This window comes from Leucoraja erinacea, chromosome 17, assembly GCF_028641065.1.
Source record: "Leucoraja erinacea ecotype New England chromosome 17, Leri_hhj_1, whole genome shotgun sequence".
NCBI classification, from domain to species: Eukaryota; Metazoa; Chordata; class Chondrichthyes; order Rajiformes; family Rajidae; genus Leucoraja; species Leucoraja erinaceus.
Genome location: NC_073393.1, coordinates 33,552,576 through 33,570,306, shown reverse-complemented (window position 1 = coordinate 33,570,306; position 17,731 = coordinate 33,552,576). Strand labels below are relative to the sequence as shown.

The window sequence follows — 17,731 nt, the reverse complement described above, 5'->3', positions numbered from 1 at the left end:
ATTTTCCAGCATTTGCAGTTCCTTCTTAAACATATTAAATACCCATCTCCTGACTAAAGTACAGTCTGTGTCTAAGGTACACAAAATTGCTGGAGAAACTCAGCGGGTGCAGCAGCATCTATGGAGCGAAGGAAATAGGCAACGTTTCGGGCCGAAACCCTTCTTCAGAGCATCTGCAGTTCCTTCTTGAACACGTCTGTGTCTAAGGAGCTGTTGACAGCTGGACTGAAACCGACCACCCTGGCATTGTTTAAGAAAGAACTGCAGATGCTGGAAAAATCGAAGATAGACAAAACTGCTGGAGAAATTCAACGGGTGAGGCAGCATCTATGGAGCGAAGGAATAGGCGACGTTTTGGGTTGAGACCCTTCTTCTCCCTGGCATTGTGATCAGTGGCCTCTGGTAATTGGAGACAATCTGCATCGTGTGTCATTGCAACTGGTGGCGTTTTGAACCTTTGATCTCCATTGAACTCAAGGGTTCATTAGTTTTTTTCAATGTCATAGGGTGTTTCAAAGTCCTTTTGGTTCTTTCTGGCTTTCAGGTCTTGCATACACATACATGGGTAGGAAAGGCTTATAGTAGTATGGGCCAAACACTGACAAATGAGACTAGTTTAGATGGGGCATCTTGGTCGGTGTGGACGTGTTAGGCCAAGGGGCCTGTTTCTGTGTTTTATGATTCTATGAGCTGCCATATCAGTAGTTTACTTAGAAGCTGTGTTTTGAGTATAAGTATAATTCCAAGCTTTCTTACTCACTTGATCACTTTTATTTTGCCTAAACTTTAGTTGGTTCTAAAACTCTTCCGGTGAATATAATTTTCAAGTTATCAAAATTCATGTGTTCAATTCTGCATTCAAATGAGAGCTCATTCTGCCTTTGAAATGCAGTTTTTTTTTCTGTTGCTTTAGGCAAAATATAATGCCATTTTTGCAATGTTCAATGAAATATTCCTGAATCACTGGTGATGAATTTGTGTTATAGATTATCACATGACTGTAGTAGGATTTGAAACTAATAAGGAATGGATTTCAGGGTCACCGTGAGATGAGTAGAGTTTCTTATTTGTAGTCAAAGAAAGAGGAAAGGGCAGTATATATATATATATATATAAATAACAACTGTCTTGGGAATTATAAGATTTATGAAAAATGTCACTTGCTTCCATGAACTATTGTGTGTTGGTTTTGTTAAAATGCTCCAATATGATCCCAGCACAATTTTTTTGTTACTAGTCTATTCTTATAACAATATCCAATTTCTGAAATGCAGGGATAGAATTGACCTGTTCACCTTGCTTGCAAAAAAAAATAGTTTGGCCTCAACCTGAACTCTGCACTTGCTGATATATACAGTATATGTTGGATTCTACTTTAAGGAGTTAAATTCCCAGCTCGTATATCCCAGCTCATTGAAGACACACAGCCAAAGCCATGTAACCTTGTCTCTGATCTGTACACAGGGCTTGGGCTGCATGAGATGTGATACGTTATATATGTGGCTCCGTTCTCATATGATTGAAGTAAAGGACTTTTTTTTCTTTTTTGCAGCATCTCCCTCAAGGAGCTGAAGCTGATGCTACCTCTAGTGAATTTCAAAGTACCAAATGTAAAGTTCCTCAAAGACAAGATGGGGGTAATTATCCTTTAATTTTGTTATCAATTATGTTTCATGGCAAATTATAAGCTGAAATAACTTTGATCAAAGAGCTTAAAATATACGTTATGTACTTGTCCAAACAAAAACTATACACATGGGATTGGTGGCGCAGCAAAAGAGTTGCTGCCTTATAGCACTTGCAGTGCCAGAAACCCGGGTTCGATCCTGACTACGGGTGCTGTCTGTACCGAGCTTCTAGTCAAAGTCAAAGTAAACTTTATTGTCAATTCAATTATGCAACAGTAGTTACACAGAGGATCGAAATTACGTTTCCCCATACTCCAAATGTGCAAGTAATATTAAAAACACAGACAGACAACATACCAATAAAAATAGACAATAGACATACATTATTTAAAATATTAAAATATTCACAGTATGCCAAAATGTAGCAAAAACTTTGAGGTATTTTAAAAAGGGTGCAACAATGAAAGGTGCAATATAGAAAAAGTGCAAATTTCTACGTTCTCCCCGTGACTGCGTGGGTTTTTCCCAAGATCTTCGGTTTCCTCCCACACTCCAAAGACGTACAGGTTTGTAGGTTAATTGGCTTGGTATTAGTGTAAATTGTCCCTAGTGTGTGTAGGATAGTGTTAATGTGCTGGGATGGCTGGTTGGTGAGGACTCGGTGGCCTGAAGGACCTGTTTCCTCGCTGTATTTCTACACTAAACTAAACTAAACTAAACTAAACTAAACTAAACTAAACTAAACTAAACACACTTTATTTCCATTTCTGTTTTTGGGTTTTTACCTTTCATCCATTGCCAAGATGCAAAGCCCAGAACAGAATCTCAAAAATTGCAATTAAAGATTAGATTTCCCCAACGGCTTCTAACTAGAGCTAAGTGCGAAATTTTGTACTTTCTCTGCTTTCAAGATTCAGGCAAAATAAGATTAAAAGTACACAAATTACTCAACAGATAGCTTCTGTGATGAGAAAAACAGAATTAACATTTCAGGTTAGAGACTTTTCATTTAGACATTGCAGATCAAATTACTGTTGCCCTCTGCTAGATTGTTCAGTTCAGTTTAGTTTATTGTCACGTGTACGGTTGTACTGTGAAAAGCTTTTGTTGCGTGCTAACCAGTCAGCAGAAAGACACTACATGTTTAAAATCAAGCAATTTACAATGTACAGATACATGACTAGGGAATAACAATTGTACTTGAATAGCTCAGTGGTTCACCTTTACTTTAGTGTGTTTAAAAACAACAACATGATGACCAGTAATGATGGGCAGCTTGCAGGGTGCATAGCAGTGGCAATGTTTAAAAACTGTTCAACGATCAAAGAATTGATCAGAGTACAGATTCGGGCTACAGTGCTGGATTAATTGGAGTGCTATCGACTGGCAAGAAAACTACCCAAGTACATCTGCTCTCTGTGAAGTAGCATTGTGTATGGATTATCTCAAAACTAACGTGCCAGGCAGTCCATCAAGAATGCATGGCACAGATATTATTGAAATTGCTCTGAGGATTGGATGCAAAATGACATAATGCATTCTTTGCAGTGTTTTGGGTATTGCAGTAATGATTTTGGAAACAGATTTTTTAAAAATAATCAGGGTTCCAAAACATTATTGTGTAAGAAGGAACTGCAGATGCTGGTTTAAACCGAAAATAGACAAAAAAGCTGGAGTAACTCAGCGGGACAGGCAGCATCTCTGGAGAAACGGAACGGGTGATGTTTCGGGTTGAGACCCTTCTTCAAACTGAAGAAAGGTCTCGACCCGAAACGTCACCCATTCCTTCTCTCCAGAGATGCTGCCTGCCCTGCTGAATTACTACAGCTTTTTATGTCTATCTTCCAAAACATTATTGATCTTTTCATAATCGGAACTAATATTTGTTCCATAGCATGTTTAGTCCTTTCTGACTTGTTGATTTTCACTATTTAAAATGTTTATAATATAGGCGTTATAACCTATTGTTCCCCATTGTATTTCCTGGAGCCACGGCACACCTTTGATTGGGACTGGTGATAAAACATCAGGTGTTGCTATTCTCCCATCCATTATTGTTGATGTAAAGTAGGACCTTGGAGAAGCGGTTCCATTTTGGAAAAATGCTTCCCTACTTCCATGTTCAGAGTGAGTTTATTACTGACCTGCTTTTGTATTTTCAGTTGTTTTGCCAATCTATACACACATCTGTCACAGTGGTAAAGGTCTTGAGGCAGATTCTGGGCATTGTGGAGTACCACAGTGTTAGTGCCAGACTTGAAGACTTCTTGTTCAGGAAAGTCAATGTTCACTCATCGTTTTGTGTGAAATAATCTCTGCCAATGCTTTCAGGACATGGGGAATTCCAAGGATGACGTTAGCTTTGAACAGTTTCACCAATTCTACAAGAACCTGATGTTCGAAAGCCAGAAAATAGTAAGTACACTGCAATTCCAACATCCCAATATTCAAACAGCAAGGCAGTTTGCATTTTGCATCAGACACTTCGTATCAGGGCGGCACAGTAGTGCAGATGGTAGAGATACTGCCTCACAGTGCCAGAGACCCAATCCTGAGCTCAGGTACTCTCTGTGTGGAGTTTGTACGTTCTCGCTGTGACCACATGGGTTTCCTCTAGTTCCTTCCCACATCACAAATGTGAGGGTTTGTATGTTAATGGGAATTCTGTATATTACCCCAAGTGTGCAGGGTGGATGGGTAACAGGGATAATGTCGAACTAGTGTGATCAGTGCTCGACGTGAACTCATTGGGCCGAAGAGCAGCATTTCTAAACTAAGTTCCATATACTTAGTGCCATTATTATTGTTCAGAAATCTAATTTTCCTGTTGTGTAAAGAAAATAATTGATGAGATCATTTTCAAGTTTGATCTAAACATAATGTCTTCAAATGAATTCCATGAATCTATTCATTAATATGTCCGACAATTACATCAGCAGTTTCAGTTATCATTGTATGGTGTTCACTTAAAGATCACTGGGTGTCCAAAACCTCATTTAGACCTCGTGTTTTCACAACCATCCAAATTCACATGACCTTAAAATTCGCCAATTGTCTCGCAAATAATTGACTTGATGTGCCGACAATTTTTAATGATTTATTGGAAATATTTTTGCGTGTTTTAATATCGATTATGGCAATCGACATAATCTCTCTTCCCAGCGTTTGTTGCATCCTTTAGTCTGGTAGACTCCAGATCACAGATAACAATACAGATGGCAATGGTGCCATTTCCAGCTGCACAAGGCAGAAAGATCCCACCATCAAAGCCGATCGAACTAGCTAATGCCAAAGGGATTGAAACAGGATAAATGTTGCTGCATTGAGAGGCTGCCGGCCTTGTGTCGTTCTCTCGAGCTGAATCGAACAGCTGCCCACTCCATGTAAATGGGGTCACATATACCATCAAAATCTGACTTCAACTTCCACTAGGCTGTTAGATTGATGCCAGTAAGTGGAAGTAGCTCCAAAACAAAAATTACAATTTTTCCTTGGAATACAAGAGCATGAGAGTAATCTTAATAAAGGTGTACAAAATCATGAGCGGAACAGATAGGGTGAATGCCCAGAGTCTTTTACCCCCAGAGTAGGGGAATCGAGAACCAGAGGGCATAGGTTAAAGGTGAGAGGGACAACATTTAATAAGGACCCGCGGGGCAAATTTTTTCACACAGAACATGGTGTGTATGTGGAACGAGCTGTCAGAGGAGGTAGTTGAGGCAGGTACTATAACAGCAATTAAAAGTCACTAGAACAGGCACATGGGTAGGAAAGTTTTAGACAGGCCAAATGTGGGCAGCTGGGGCTAGTGCAGATGGGGCATTTTGGTTGGCAAAGGCAAGTTGGGCCGAAGGCCTGTTTCTGTGCTGTGTGACAATGTTATTCCTTTCACTTTCCTAGCGGGATTAGTAGAAGCCGGAATGGCTTCCTGAGCCCACTTGGGCCTGGATACCTTGAATATTACCCCTGCCTTATCACTGTCCCTGATTGTGGGAATCCCCACAGGATGGCCCAATGCCCAATATTACCACCTACTGACTGTTGATCTTAACATTGCATGATATTCCAGCATTATCTGTCATATTTGTTTCTCAATTTTCAATTTTTTCCCACCAGATTCTTGAGACCTTTAAAGCAGAGGGATCTGTTTTTATTCTTGGGTAAGCGGAAAACTTTTATTTTTGATTGTGGGAAGGAGAGGTTTCACTCCAGTAAGTAGCTGAATGTTAGAGGATGGCAGAGCAGCACGGCAGGTGCCTCACACACCTACATTGGTACAGGTTCGATCCTGACCTCCCCGTTTATGCCTGGGGGTTGCCCATACTCCCCGTGTTGGTGCTGGTTTCTCCTGCGTGTTCCAGTGTTCTCCCATGTCTCCAGGATATGCTGGTGGGTTAACTGATCACAGCTATTAATGGGCTTGTATGGGAATCCTGGCATCAGTCTGAAGAAGGGTCTTGACCCCTGAAATGCTACCCATTCCTTCTCTCCAGAGATGTTGCCTGTCCCGCTGAGAAATTACTCCAGCATTTTGTGTCTATCTTGTTTGGGAGATTAGGTCACCAGGGAATAAATGGGGGGTGGGATGGTGCAATTCATGGTTTCAATGGGGGGAATGGTCTCCTCTATGCTACAAAGACATTTGAGAATATGAAATCCATGCCTTTAAATCACTTGCATAGACATTTATTGCCAAATTAGCTAATCAATATGGAAATGATGTTCTGTATCCTCCATCTTATCAGCTATTAAATTGATTTAAAATTTTTTTATCTCATCTCTGACCTGAAAAACAATTTAAAGTTTTTATTAGTCTTTACATGGAGTTTGCCTACCTTCATTTTATTCATCACTGACCTGGAGTTTTGGGTTGCTTTTTACGATTTAACTGCATTTTCAGACTCACCTACCAGGTTAGTCTGGTCGCTTTGGCCTTCTCAGTCTTCTGGGTCAAGTCAAGGCTCGAGTGGAACACCCGCAACCTATTCCTGCACGTTCCACTTAGTAGCTTCATCGACCAGAATTTCACCTTGACATCCATGTCCTCCAGAGATGTCATGGATACCTTTCACCAACTTTTTTTCTCTAACTTGTAACTTTGGTTTCGATTTACAGAAGAACAGACAAGCCCACTGCTTCAGTGTTGCACCTTCATGATTTCCAACGCTTTCTGCTCCACGAACAGAAGGTAACGGTAGAATAATCTCTTTTGGCAGGGTGTACGAGAGAACGATCAAACTTGTCTTCAAATTGTTAAGTTCAAACGTTCATAAGTCATAGGAGCAGAGGTAGACTATTCGACCCATCGAGTCTACTCCGCCATTCAGTCATGGCTAATCTATCTTTCCATCTCAACCCCATTCTCCAGCTTTTTCCTCATAACCCTTGACACCCTCACTAATAAGAATCTGTAGATCTCCAACTTAAAAATACTCAATGACTTGGCCTCAACAGAAGTCTGTGGCAGTGAATTCCACAGATTCACTACTCTCTGACTAAAGAAATTCCTCCTCATCTCCATCGGCCTAAATATTAACATTGTGAGCAAGCTGAAAATTTGGTTAATGTGTTCAAGGCCAAATAGACATTTGGAGAGCAACGATTGTCTGTGCAGTCCAATCAGTTACAAATTATACTAACAGTCTGACAACTCAAGTTGGTCTACCATCTGCTTACAATGAGATTCAGATGACCTAAGACAAATGTTTGACTTGATCCCTGGGCTACTGTAAAATTGGCAGCCCCAAAGAAGAGGAAGCCCTATTTTAGTTTTTAAATCAAAGATATATCTGTGCAGGTCCACTCAGCCTCTCCACCACCCTCTCCACCATCCACGCCTCCTGTGGGTCCTATGGAGGCGTGGGTTTGTTTCCCACTTCTGACACCATGTTTATAAGTGATCCACAACAACACACACATGGTGAAATCAATCTTTATCCCATAGGCAAACAGGAACATTCAAACAGCCAGCTGCTTGTGTCTGGCTCCGCTGGCTTGTGTGTGAGAGAGAGAGCGAGAGAGAGAGAGAGAGGGAGAGAGAGAGAGAGAGAGAGAGAGAGAGAGAGAGAGATTCTCAAACACAGCAGCAAAAAGATTTGTTTGCGTGACCATGTGCATTCATCCAGGATTAACCCTGGAGGTGGGAGATAGCAGCACTGACTGCTATATCTCCACGCTCAAAACACCAAGTGTTGGAGTACTTCAGCGGGTCAGGCAGCATCGGTGGAGGGGATGGATAGGTAACATTGTGGGTCGGGACCCTTCCTCGCCATTGCTGATCAATAAAATGGAATGATTGACCTTGAAGCCAATGTCCCTGATCGGAGCTTTGATTATATGAACTGCCAATCTTGAGCCTGGGTTCTAGCACCCCTGGCAACTGAAGATTTTGTGAATAGTCACAAAGGTGAAGATGAATTAAAAATCACAATTCTGTCCGGAGTGTGAAAAATCATCTGTAATCATGTAACAGTAAAAATGTAAGTTGACTTACTTTGCTACAACCTCATGTACATCATTTCCACTACATAGGAATCGTGGGCCAGTGACGTGAATAAAGTTCGAGAGCTGATGACTCGATGTATTTATGACACTTACAGAGAAACAAGTGAGCCATTTTTTTATGTGGATGAGGTATGGAATCTTTTTAAAAGTTTTTGTAGGTTTAAATATTTGTGATTAACAAACCCAATCCATTAGTTTAGTTTAATTTAGTTTAGAGACACAGCATGGAAACGGGCTCTGCTGGCCGACCGACAATCGATCACCTGTTCACACTAGTTGTACTTTTGCATCCCACGCACTAGGGGACAAATTCAAAAGCCAATTAACCTACAAACCTGCATGTCTTTGGAATGTCTGTGGGATCCTAATCCCAATCCATTTGTACAAATCATTTGCCCATTTACTCATTTTTAATCATGTCCTGTTTTCTGAGTGCTAAGTTAATGTTCCTCTAAATTCTCCTTACTTAGCTGCACAACGTTGTTTCCTTGAAAACTGCTGAGCATGTCTGGTGACTTGTATTATCCACCTGCGTCGTGCTGCTGGTCTGGTATTGGCAGAGATCTTTTACATTCATTTTCCACTTCGTCATTTCCCTTCTGACCGTTGGCTTTGATTTAACTTTCTAACCAACTGTACACCAAAAATTGTCGGTTTCATTTGATCAAGTGATTTCCTGGTTCATTGAGGTTCATTGATATCAACAAGGCGCACATTTGCCAATTCTCTCGAGGCACAAGGGCAGGTCTTCCAAACCTATCACCCCCGACAGAGCTATGTATTGGTCTCAATCTCTACTAATACATTTTTCAGTGTATGAATTATTGAACTCACTTACAAACAGTCTGTTGCCTTTGCTGTTTACAATAGCTTGTCCCAAGCCTTAGCACTTCTAAAATGAAACAATCATAAATGCACGCTCATTTCAAGTGTAATTTCGAGTAACTCATGTGTTCTTCCCCCCCCCCACCCCCACCCCCCCACCCTTATTGTCCTGCCAGTTCCACTAGTTCACATCCTTTGTATCTCCTGTCTTCCCGAACCAACAATGGCCTATCATGGTCTCCATTCCTGCGATCATCTGTGGCCAGTCCTGTTTTGTTCTGGCCTTCTCTATCTTTAAGTCTGGAGAAGGGCTCCGACCCAAAACGTCACCTATTCCTTTTCTCCAAACTTGCTGCCTGACCCGCTGAATTACTCCAGCTTTTTGTGTTTATCTTTGGTCTAAAACCAGCATCTGCAGTGTCTCTCCGGTTACTTATCCATTATGTAATAGCTTGGACTCCAATTTCATAATTTCATAAATCCATAAGTTCTGAGAGCAGAATTAGGCCATTCGACCCATCATGCCCACTCCAGGCTGATCTATCTTTCTCTCTCAACCCCATTCTCCTGCCTTTGCCCTATAACCCACTATTTAACTTACCAAAACCCTTTCTATTTCTGAATATGTGTATTAGATCTCCTCTTAACCAACTGAAATGAGGCTTAATATCTTCAACCAAAGTCTCTGTATCCTGATCTCAACTTGGTGAATCTCTTCAGCTCCTCTTTAGTGACCAAAGCTGGAACCTCCGCCCTTCTCTATTCTGACAAATGGGTCAGGGCAATGGAGCAAGAAAAATAGAACAGGTTTTGGGGCAAGGAGCCACTGGTCCATTGTGGAGTGGTCTACTCCACTGCAAAATCTCCTCAATGTATGTCTACTTTGAAGCTCTCCTCTCTCCAACAAGAGTTCAGCAACATTGACAATAAACTATATGTAGCTGGGATATTTATTGATATAAAGAAAGCATTTGATACGATCAATCATGATATTTTATTTAAAAAAATAGAAAGGTATGGCATCAGAGGTCTAGTACTGGATTGGATAAAAAGCTATTTAAGCAACAGGCAACAGTTTGTGAAGCTGGGTAGCTACAGTTCTACATTTTTGGACATTGCTTGTGGTGTCCCCCAGGGGTCAGTGTTGGGTCCAAAACTATTCATCATGTATATAAACGACATTTGTAATGTGTCCAATGCCTTGAGGCTGGTCTTGTTTGCAGACGACACAAATATTTTTTGTTCTGGGGAGAATTTAAAACAACTACTGGACAAAATAACAAAAGAAATGGGCAAACTGAAAACATGGTTTGACAGGAACAAAATATCATTAAACTTGAGTTTAATGTTATTTGGTAATTGCAGAACAATCACACAAGCAAATATAAAGATAAATGGGGTTGAAATTGAACGAGTTCATGAAAATAAATTTCTTGGGGTTATAATAGATGATAGAATCAGCTGGAAATCACACATTAAACATGTACAATCCAAACTGGCAAAAAGCATTTCTGTATTACACAAAGTTAAGCAGGTTCTGGATCACAAATCACTCCGCATTCTCTACTGTTCACTAATCTTGCCCTATTTAAATTACTGTGCAGAAGTCTGGGGCAATAACTATAAAAGTTCGCTATATTCATTAACTATTCTGCAAAAAAGAGCAATACGTATTATTCACAATGTCAGGTATCTGGGTCACACTAATCCATTATTCTTAGTCAAAATTATAAAAATTAGAAGATTTGGTTGCATTTAAAACAGCACAGATAATGTTTAGGGCCAAAAATAAAAACTTACCTGGAAATATACAAAAATTATTCAATGAGCGAGTGGGGGGGGGTTATAATTTAAGAAGAATATTTAATTTTAAGGTACAAAGAGTCCGCACGACCAGAAAAACTTTTTGTATTTCGGTTTGTGGAGTAGGATTGTGGAACAGTTTGAATGTGGAGCTAAAGCAATGTCCAAATATGAACCACTTCAAAATGACATACAAAAAAAACTTTTTTTCACAAGGTTAGGGATGAAGGGGATGGTTGACAAACAGGGGTTAATGTTTATTTATTATTTTATTTATTATTATTATTTATTTTTTTTTGGTTACTTCATACATATTACTTGTAGGGGAATATCAGTTGTATGTATATATATGCCTGTATGCATCTCTAAAAATTGTCTGGGGTATTAATATTATTAATTAATTAATTATGAAATATGGAAGAAGGGTTTAGGGAGAAGGGGTGAGATTAAATAAGTTATTCTTCTTCTCACTCCTTTTCGAGCTTGTAAAGAAAAAGTGTTGGACATTTAAATTTTGCTTTATGCTTTTCATTGCTTTGCAAATATTGCCTGGAATGTCCAATTGTTTGACTATTTCGATTTTGTTGTTGTTATTTATTCCTATTATGTCTTTACTTGTTCGGAACAAATAAACAAACAAATAAATAAATAAATAAACATCCTCTCTCACTGCCCAGTCTGAAGAAAGGTCTCACCCATTGCTTCTCTCCGGAGATGCTGCCTGACCCGCTGAGTTACTCCAGCATTTTGTGTCTATCACTAGCTCCCATAGTCCTTGCTTTATGTCTTATTTTTAAATATTACACTGATTCGATTTTATAAAGCTTTGGTTAAATGAGAAAATGTGTGGCAACGTGGAGAAATAAGGAAGTAAAACCGGCCTGTGGATTGGGAGTTCCTCAACCTCACAGGCTGAATCCAACACTTAGGCAGAACAATGCCACCGCAGGTCTCAGAGCAGTGTAACAGGTTTACCTCGGCAGGTTCCAGCACAGATACTGCCTAGTCATACACAGTGAACTAGAAACACACTAAACACGTATACACCAAAACACTCAGTGAGTCATTGGCCTGAGGGGAGAGGGAAGATTAACATACCACAACATATTGTGGGAACCAATATTAACATACCTCAGCCTGTCCTGCTGAGATTTTCCGGTATCGAGTTGAATTTTTCATTGTCCTACGTACAAAAACTGAAAAGTGAAATTCTTACTTGCAGCTACAAAAAAGAAGTTGAGTGTATTAAAAAAAACTATATACAGTAATAATAGTGCAAAGACAATGTTCCTAAGTCTCTGCGGTTTGGAGCTTAATTGAAGGCCATAGTGTTTAATGGCCTGATGATTGTTTGGAAGAAGCACCTTCTGAACCTGGACGATACAGTTTTCAGGCTCCAATACATTATTCCTCGTGAATATTAGATTTACAGTATTTTTAAGTATTTAGTTTTGATAGTGACAATTGGTTGCTTTTGCTGAGGGAAAATAACTTGCATTCCCACAGTGCCTTATGTGACCCCAGGATGTCACAAGCATCGTATAGTCAAAGAACTGCCACCAAAGTGTACCATCATTGTAAAGAATGAAGTGTGTCGGAACTATCTGGGGTTTTTCCTTTATGCTTTCCAACACAAGGATTTCCCTCTCTAACTGTTGAGGATGAAAATGTTGTGTTTTTTTATTTTTTTATTATTGTCACGTATATCAAGATGCAGTGAAAGACTTTTGTACGGTTTCATCTGCGTGCCATACAGGCATATTATACCATAAAAAGACACAAAATGCTGGAGTAATTCTGCAGTTCAGGCAGCATCTCTGGAGAACATGGATAGGCAGCGTTTTGGGTCAGGACAATCACATTATTGTAGCATTGTTGAATTCTCAATTATTTACCGAGTTCAATAGAAGGATTTTTAAACTTTGTATTTAAGCACAATGTTATACTACATCAGAGCAAAGCATTAAAATATCTTCAGACTAAAAACTGAACATATCATAATTAACAAAACAAAGAAACGATGGAACCGTAACTAAAGGAATGTAGACTGAACATGACTAACAAACGAAACAGTCTGGACAATCACACAGAACTTTTACACAGAATACACTGCTGAAAACAAGCTTCCTTATCTATATCGGATGATTGATGCTGTTTAAATATAGCTATTCAGGTTGCTAGTCACACAGTTTAAATTGCTGTGCAGCTGTGACACCTCACTGTTCACAACTACTCTAGAAATATCTTTGTGCTAGACTTCACAGAGAACAGCTTTTGCAGCCGTCTGTCTTATTAGAAACAACAACCCTGGTAGTTGCACCATGTATCAAGCTCCACAGAATAACATCTCCGCTCCAAATTGCAATCATAATGAACTTCAATCTATTCTCTGCACGATGCTAATTCCAGTAATAATGTGCAAGCTCCCACACCTTCTTCAGGCTGATTAAAGTTATACCATACATGAGTACCTCAGGTAGTGCAAAAGATTTAAAAAAAAACAGTGTCAAATTTAGTGTTACAGCTATGGAGAGGGTGCAGATTGAAAATAAAAAGTGCAAGGGCTGCAATGAGGTTGATTGGAAGATTGGGAATTGCAGGTTGCCAGTGCAGAAACACTAATCATTTAGTTTGTGGGACAAACCTGAGTGTTTCTAATGTCAGTGCAAAAGATCACCTTTTGCATTGATCCTTTATTAGTAATCTACATTAGTTACTAGTGGTAGAACTGCTCTAAGAGCAGTCAACAGCTGTGCAGTTCCAGTAAAGGGACATCTTATCACCGTAGGAATCTTATCACAGAGAGTTTCAGTTTTGCGGGCACTTTCCACCCTGGAGTGTGTTCAGCAAGAGGGAGCATCAACACAAACAAGTTTCATCTCTTGCAGAGTTCCCATGAAGGGTATTCACAGCCGTTATTGGGTTTCAACCTGTGGGGGTTTATTGATATGAGCGTGGTACGGAACAAATTATAATGTGGGTTGCAACTACTGTATTTTTACAAGGGAGGTGTAAATTGATACATAATGCACCTCACATTTTCCTTGCACGGCAACTCGCTGATTTTGCTATGTCCAGCAGGTGGAGATGCAGGGCAGCAAAATAGGGATTAATCAGAGACAATGTGGTCAGGCACTGACTTACCCAGCACATCAGACAGGAACTGTGCTGTGTTAAGGAAGAGAAAACCAGTGCTTTTGTAAACATGAAGGTTTCAATACCCACATCGCCGGTGGTGTCTATGGCTGATCATTGTCTTATAATCTACTTAAGCTTTTATTTTTTTTAAAGATTTGTTCTGGCCATTTCTCACCCCCAGAACAAGGGTTCCGATTTGAAACGTCATCTATTCTTTTTTCTCCAAAGATGCTGCCAAATCCGCTGAATTACTCCAGCATTTTGTGCCTCTCTTAAGCTTTTCAATAGCCTGACTACTTAATTTAATAAATACATTTCATTTTACTTTAACTTTAGCAAACTTTTTGTAATAAAAATAATTATTAAACATTTGGAAATCTGGTTATAATTTTGGAGGTGCTGGAAGCATCCAAAAAGGCATTGGACAAAGTAAAGGACTGACTACAAGGGTAAATGAGGCCCTCCAGGGATGCTACCTGACCCACAGAGTCATTCCACCACTTTGTTTTTTTATCTTTGTAAATGAGCAGCTCTCATGAAAATAATCAGTAACACATTCAAATTCTGTATAAAGGGGAGGGTAGTGTCTTGTGTTCTGTGTCTTGTGTCTACTGTTTGTGGGTAAGTGTGTCTGTTTAGTGTTCAGCCATGAGGGGAGGGTAGTGTCTTGTGTTCTGTGTCTTGGTGGTCTGCTCTCGCACCTACGATTGTCAATATATTGCAAGTTTAAAATGTCTTTATCAATACTACTCACCTTAATTTCTGCTGGCTTGTAAGTTGAGAAATAAAAATAAGATGACAGCATTTTCCTCAATGGTGTTTTGAAGCTGGACCCTCTTTATGTAAAACAGATTTAAGGAAAGAGCTCCACTTATCTGCTTTCAGTCCATATTAAATAACCATTAAGTCCCCTCATATCATGCGGAGAAATACGTGAAAGCCATTTTTGGGATGACATTTTCTGTATGAATTTTCTTTTCCATTTCCTTTCTGCTAAAATGATGACTTCCTCGTGTAACTTTGGAATTTGCATCTCACAGGCAAGAAATGTTACAAGCATTGCATCCATCCAGTAGGAACAATACATCAAACTGTTTTTATTGTTTCCTGAATAAGACCAGTCCGAGTCAAAGTCCCTGAACATGAATCCAAGGATGAAAGTTTGATCCAATTATGTCACAATTGGGACGTGCAGTTAGAATATTAGTTGTGCCTTTATAGGAGGGATTGGGCTGGTCTTGCTTTGCATGGCTCGGTACTGTCAGAGAAAACGTGAGAGGCATTGGAAGATGCTTCGGGTCTTACTTTTCAAAATGTTATCCATTTGCTGTAGCATGTTATACATTCTAATGGAAGTAGCCTTTAAATGTTAATCAATTCAAGAATATTCTGAATAGAAATTACATTTGGCAATGCCTTTTTATAAATTTGCAGTTTCTCACATATCTGTTCTCAAAAGAAAACACAATCTGGGATACGAAGTATGATTCTATTTGTGTCCAGGATATGAATAACCCATTGTCCCATTACTGGATCTCATCTTCACATAACACGTAAGGAATTTTACATTTTCATTTTTCAAAGTTTTGTATGTAAGAGGGCAACTAATAATGATTTTAAAATGGGATGTTGCAGCAATTAATGAAGGATGATGAATTTCGGCTACGTATAATTGGGAATGGGGTTTCTCATCTGTAGCCCTTGGCCACATTGTCCAAGAGTTGACCTGCCCTTCAAGCTCCCAAGAAAGTATATGGTGTGCAATATCAGAATCTGAACTTTAGTTTAGTTTAGTTTTGAGGTACAGAGTGGAAACAGGCCCTTTGGCCCACTACGTCCACGCTGACCAGCGATCCCTGCACATTAGCATTATCTTACACACATTAGGGACAATTTACACATACACCAAGCCAATGAACCTACATACCTGTACGACTTTGTATGTTGGTCACCAACATTACTTGACCTATTACATGTATGTTGTTAGTACTTAGTGGGAGCTAATTCCAAGACGTTTGGAATGTTTACAATCTGATTTGGAGATCAGATTTGGATTGAATTAATCTTATTAATATAAAGCATTGATCAAAATGGCTCATGTCATCCACTGCACCAATGAAACACTAATGGGTCGGTCCCACGTACGTGACTTTTTCGGTGACTGACGGCACCTGTCGTAGGTCGTTGCAGATCGGCGAAAATTTTCGACATGTTAAAAGTCCAGCGGCGACCAGAAAGACACTACGACTCTTTGGGCGACTGAGGAGACGACTTACGACCGTACAGGCGACATCCTGGCGACATGTCGCGGGGTGAAGCCTGTATGGTTGTGAGTAGCCGCCCAAAGAGTCGTACCTTGTTCTGGTCGCCGCTGGATTTTCAACATGTTGAAGATTTTCGGCGACCTGCAACAACCTACAACGTTTGTCGGCAATCGCCGAAAAAATCACGTAAGTGGGACAGGCCCATAAGGAATGTTTGATATTGTTTCAGCTTGATATTGTTTCCGGAAGTGGCGGCGCGGCCTTGCAGCAGCGGCTCGCCTGCAGTCCGTTTATCTTTTCTGTAATTTTGTTTTCTCTTGTCCCGTTTTTACAGTTTATTTCGGTTTATTTAGTTGTGTATGTGTGGGGGGGGGGGGGGGTGTAACATGTTTTTTGACTCTTCCTTCGGGGGGGGATGCAACCTTTCCTGCCATATCCCCCGTCTCCATGTCCGTCTGCGCTGAGGCCTATCGCGGAGCTGGCGGCCTCCAACTGCGACCGACCTCGAGGCTGCGGAGGCAGAGCCAGGACTTACCAACGCGAGGCTGGCCGACTTTGGGGCTGTGGTTGCGGTGCGACCCAACTTCCGACCCGACTTTGGAGCCTCGGAGGCTCGGCCGCGGGCCAGTGGACGACATCATCGGGAGCTCGCAGGTCACAGGTGGTGACCTGTTTTCCGGAGCTCCCGCAACTACAGCTGCGTCCGCTGGACTGGAGGGCGGCAGCTTCGGCAGCTTCGACCGCCCCGGGCCGCGGAGTTTGAACCGGCCCGTTTGCGGAGCACGGATTCAGCCACGGGACTTACTTACCATCACCCGGCGGGGTCACAACATCGGAGGCTTGGATTGCCTCAGCGCAGAGGGAGAGCAAGGAGGGAAGAGCCAATGACTTTGGGACTTTAAACTGTGTTAAGTGTTTGTTATATATTCTATGTTATGACTGCAGGCTAAACTATTTTGTTGCACTGAAAAGTGCAATGACAATAAATTGAATTAAAAAAAAAAAAAAAAAAAAGCCATGCGCACACCAAACACATGACCCCTATTTAGGTTGCCACAGTTTTCTCTCTGGAAATATTACCTAGTAGTCCCTTTTCATAAACTCAACATGAATTGCAACATTATTCTAAAAAAAAGTAGCAAAACTAAAATATATGTTTAAATTATAAAATGGCACAGCACAGTACTAGGGCAGTTGTCCTTCAAGTCTGCCTCTCTCATTTTGCTGCTCAAATAATTTAATCTGATTAAGACTTTGTAAAGATAAGTATGTCTTCCCAGTAAATTCAGTAGCACTATTTGATATTTAAACTTGTGTGTGTAATTTTATTATTTTACGAAATTGTTGTGCATGTAACTTTATTTTTTTACAAACTATTTTTTTGCATAGGTACCTCACAGGAGATCAGCTTCGCAGCGATTCATCTACTGAGGCATATGCTAGGTGCCTTCGGATGGGATGTCGGTGTATTGAATGTAAGACAAATTTAAGGAAAGAGCTCCACATATCTGCTTTCAGTCCACATAAAATAGCCTGCCTCAATCTGCAACGATTTTCACTATCTTTAAT

The 17,731-nt window shown here is 40.3% G+C and overlaps 1 protein-coding gene across 1 annotated transcript in view; it reads left to right on the top strand.

Moving 5' to 3' along the window:
• plcg2 (phospholipase C, gamma 2) overlaps positions 1-17,731 on the top strand; it is a 192,054-nt gene that overhangs the window by 118,477 nt on the left and 55,846 nt on the right. The window contains exons 5-11 of the mRNA XM_055648937.1: positions 1,553-1,637; positions 3,960-4,043; positions 5,745-5,788; positions 6,744-6,816; positions 8,160-8,261; positions 15,333-15,451; positions 17,552-17,637. Coding sequence (XP_055504912.1) covers positions 1,553-1,637; positions 3,960-4,043; positions 5,745-5,788; positions 6,744-6,816; positions 8,160-8,261; positions 15,333-15,451; positions 17,552-17,637 — 593 coding nt within the window. The remainder of the gene's footprint in view (positions 1-1,552; positions 1,638-3,959; positions 4,044-5,744; positions 5,789-6,743; positions 6,817-8,159; positions 8,262-15,332; positions 15,452-17,551; positions 17,638-17,731) is intronic.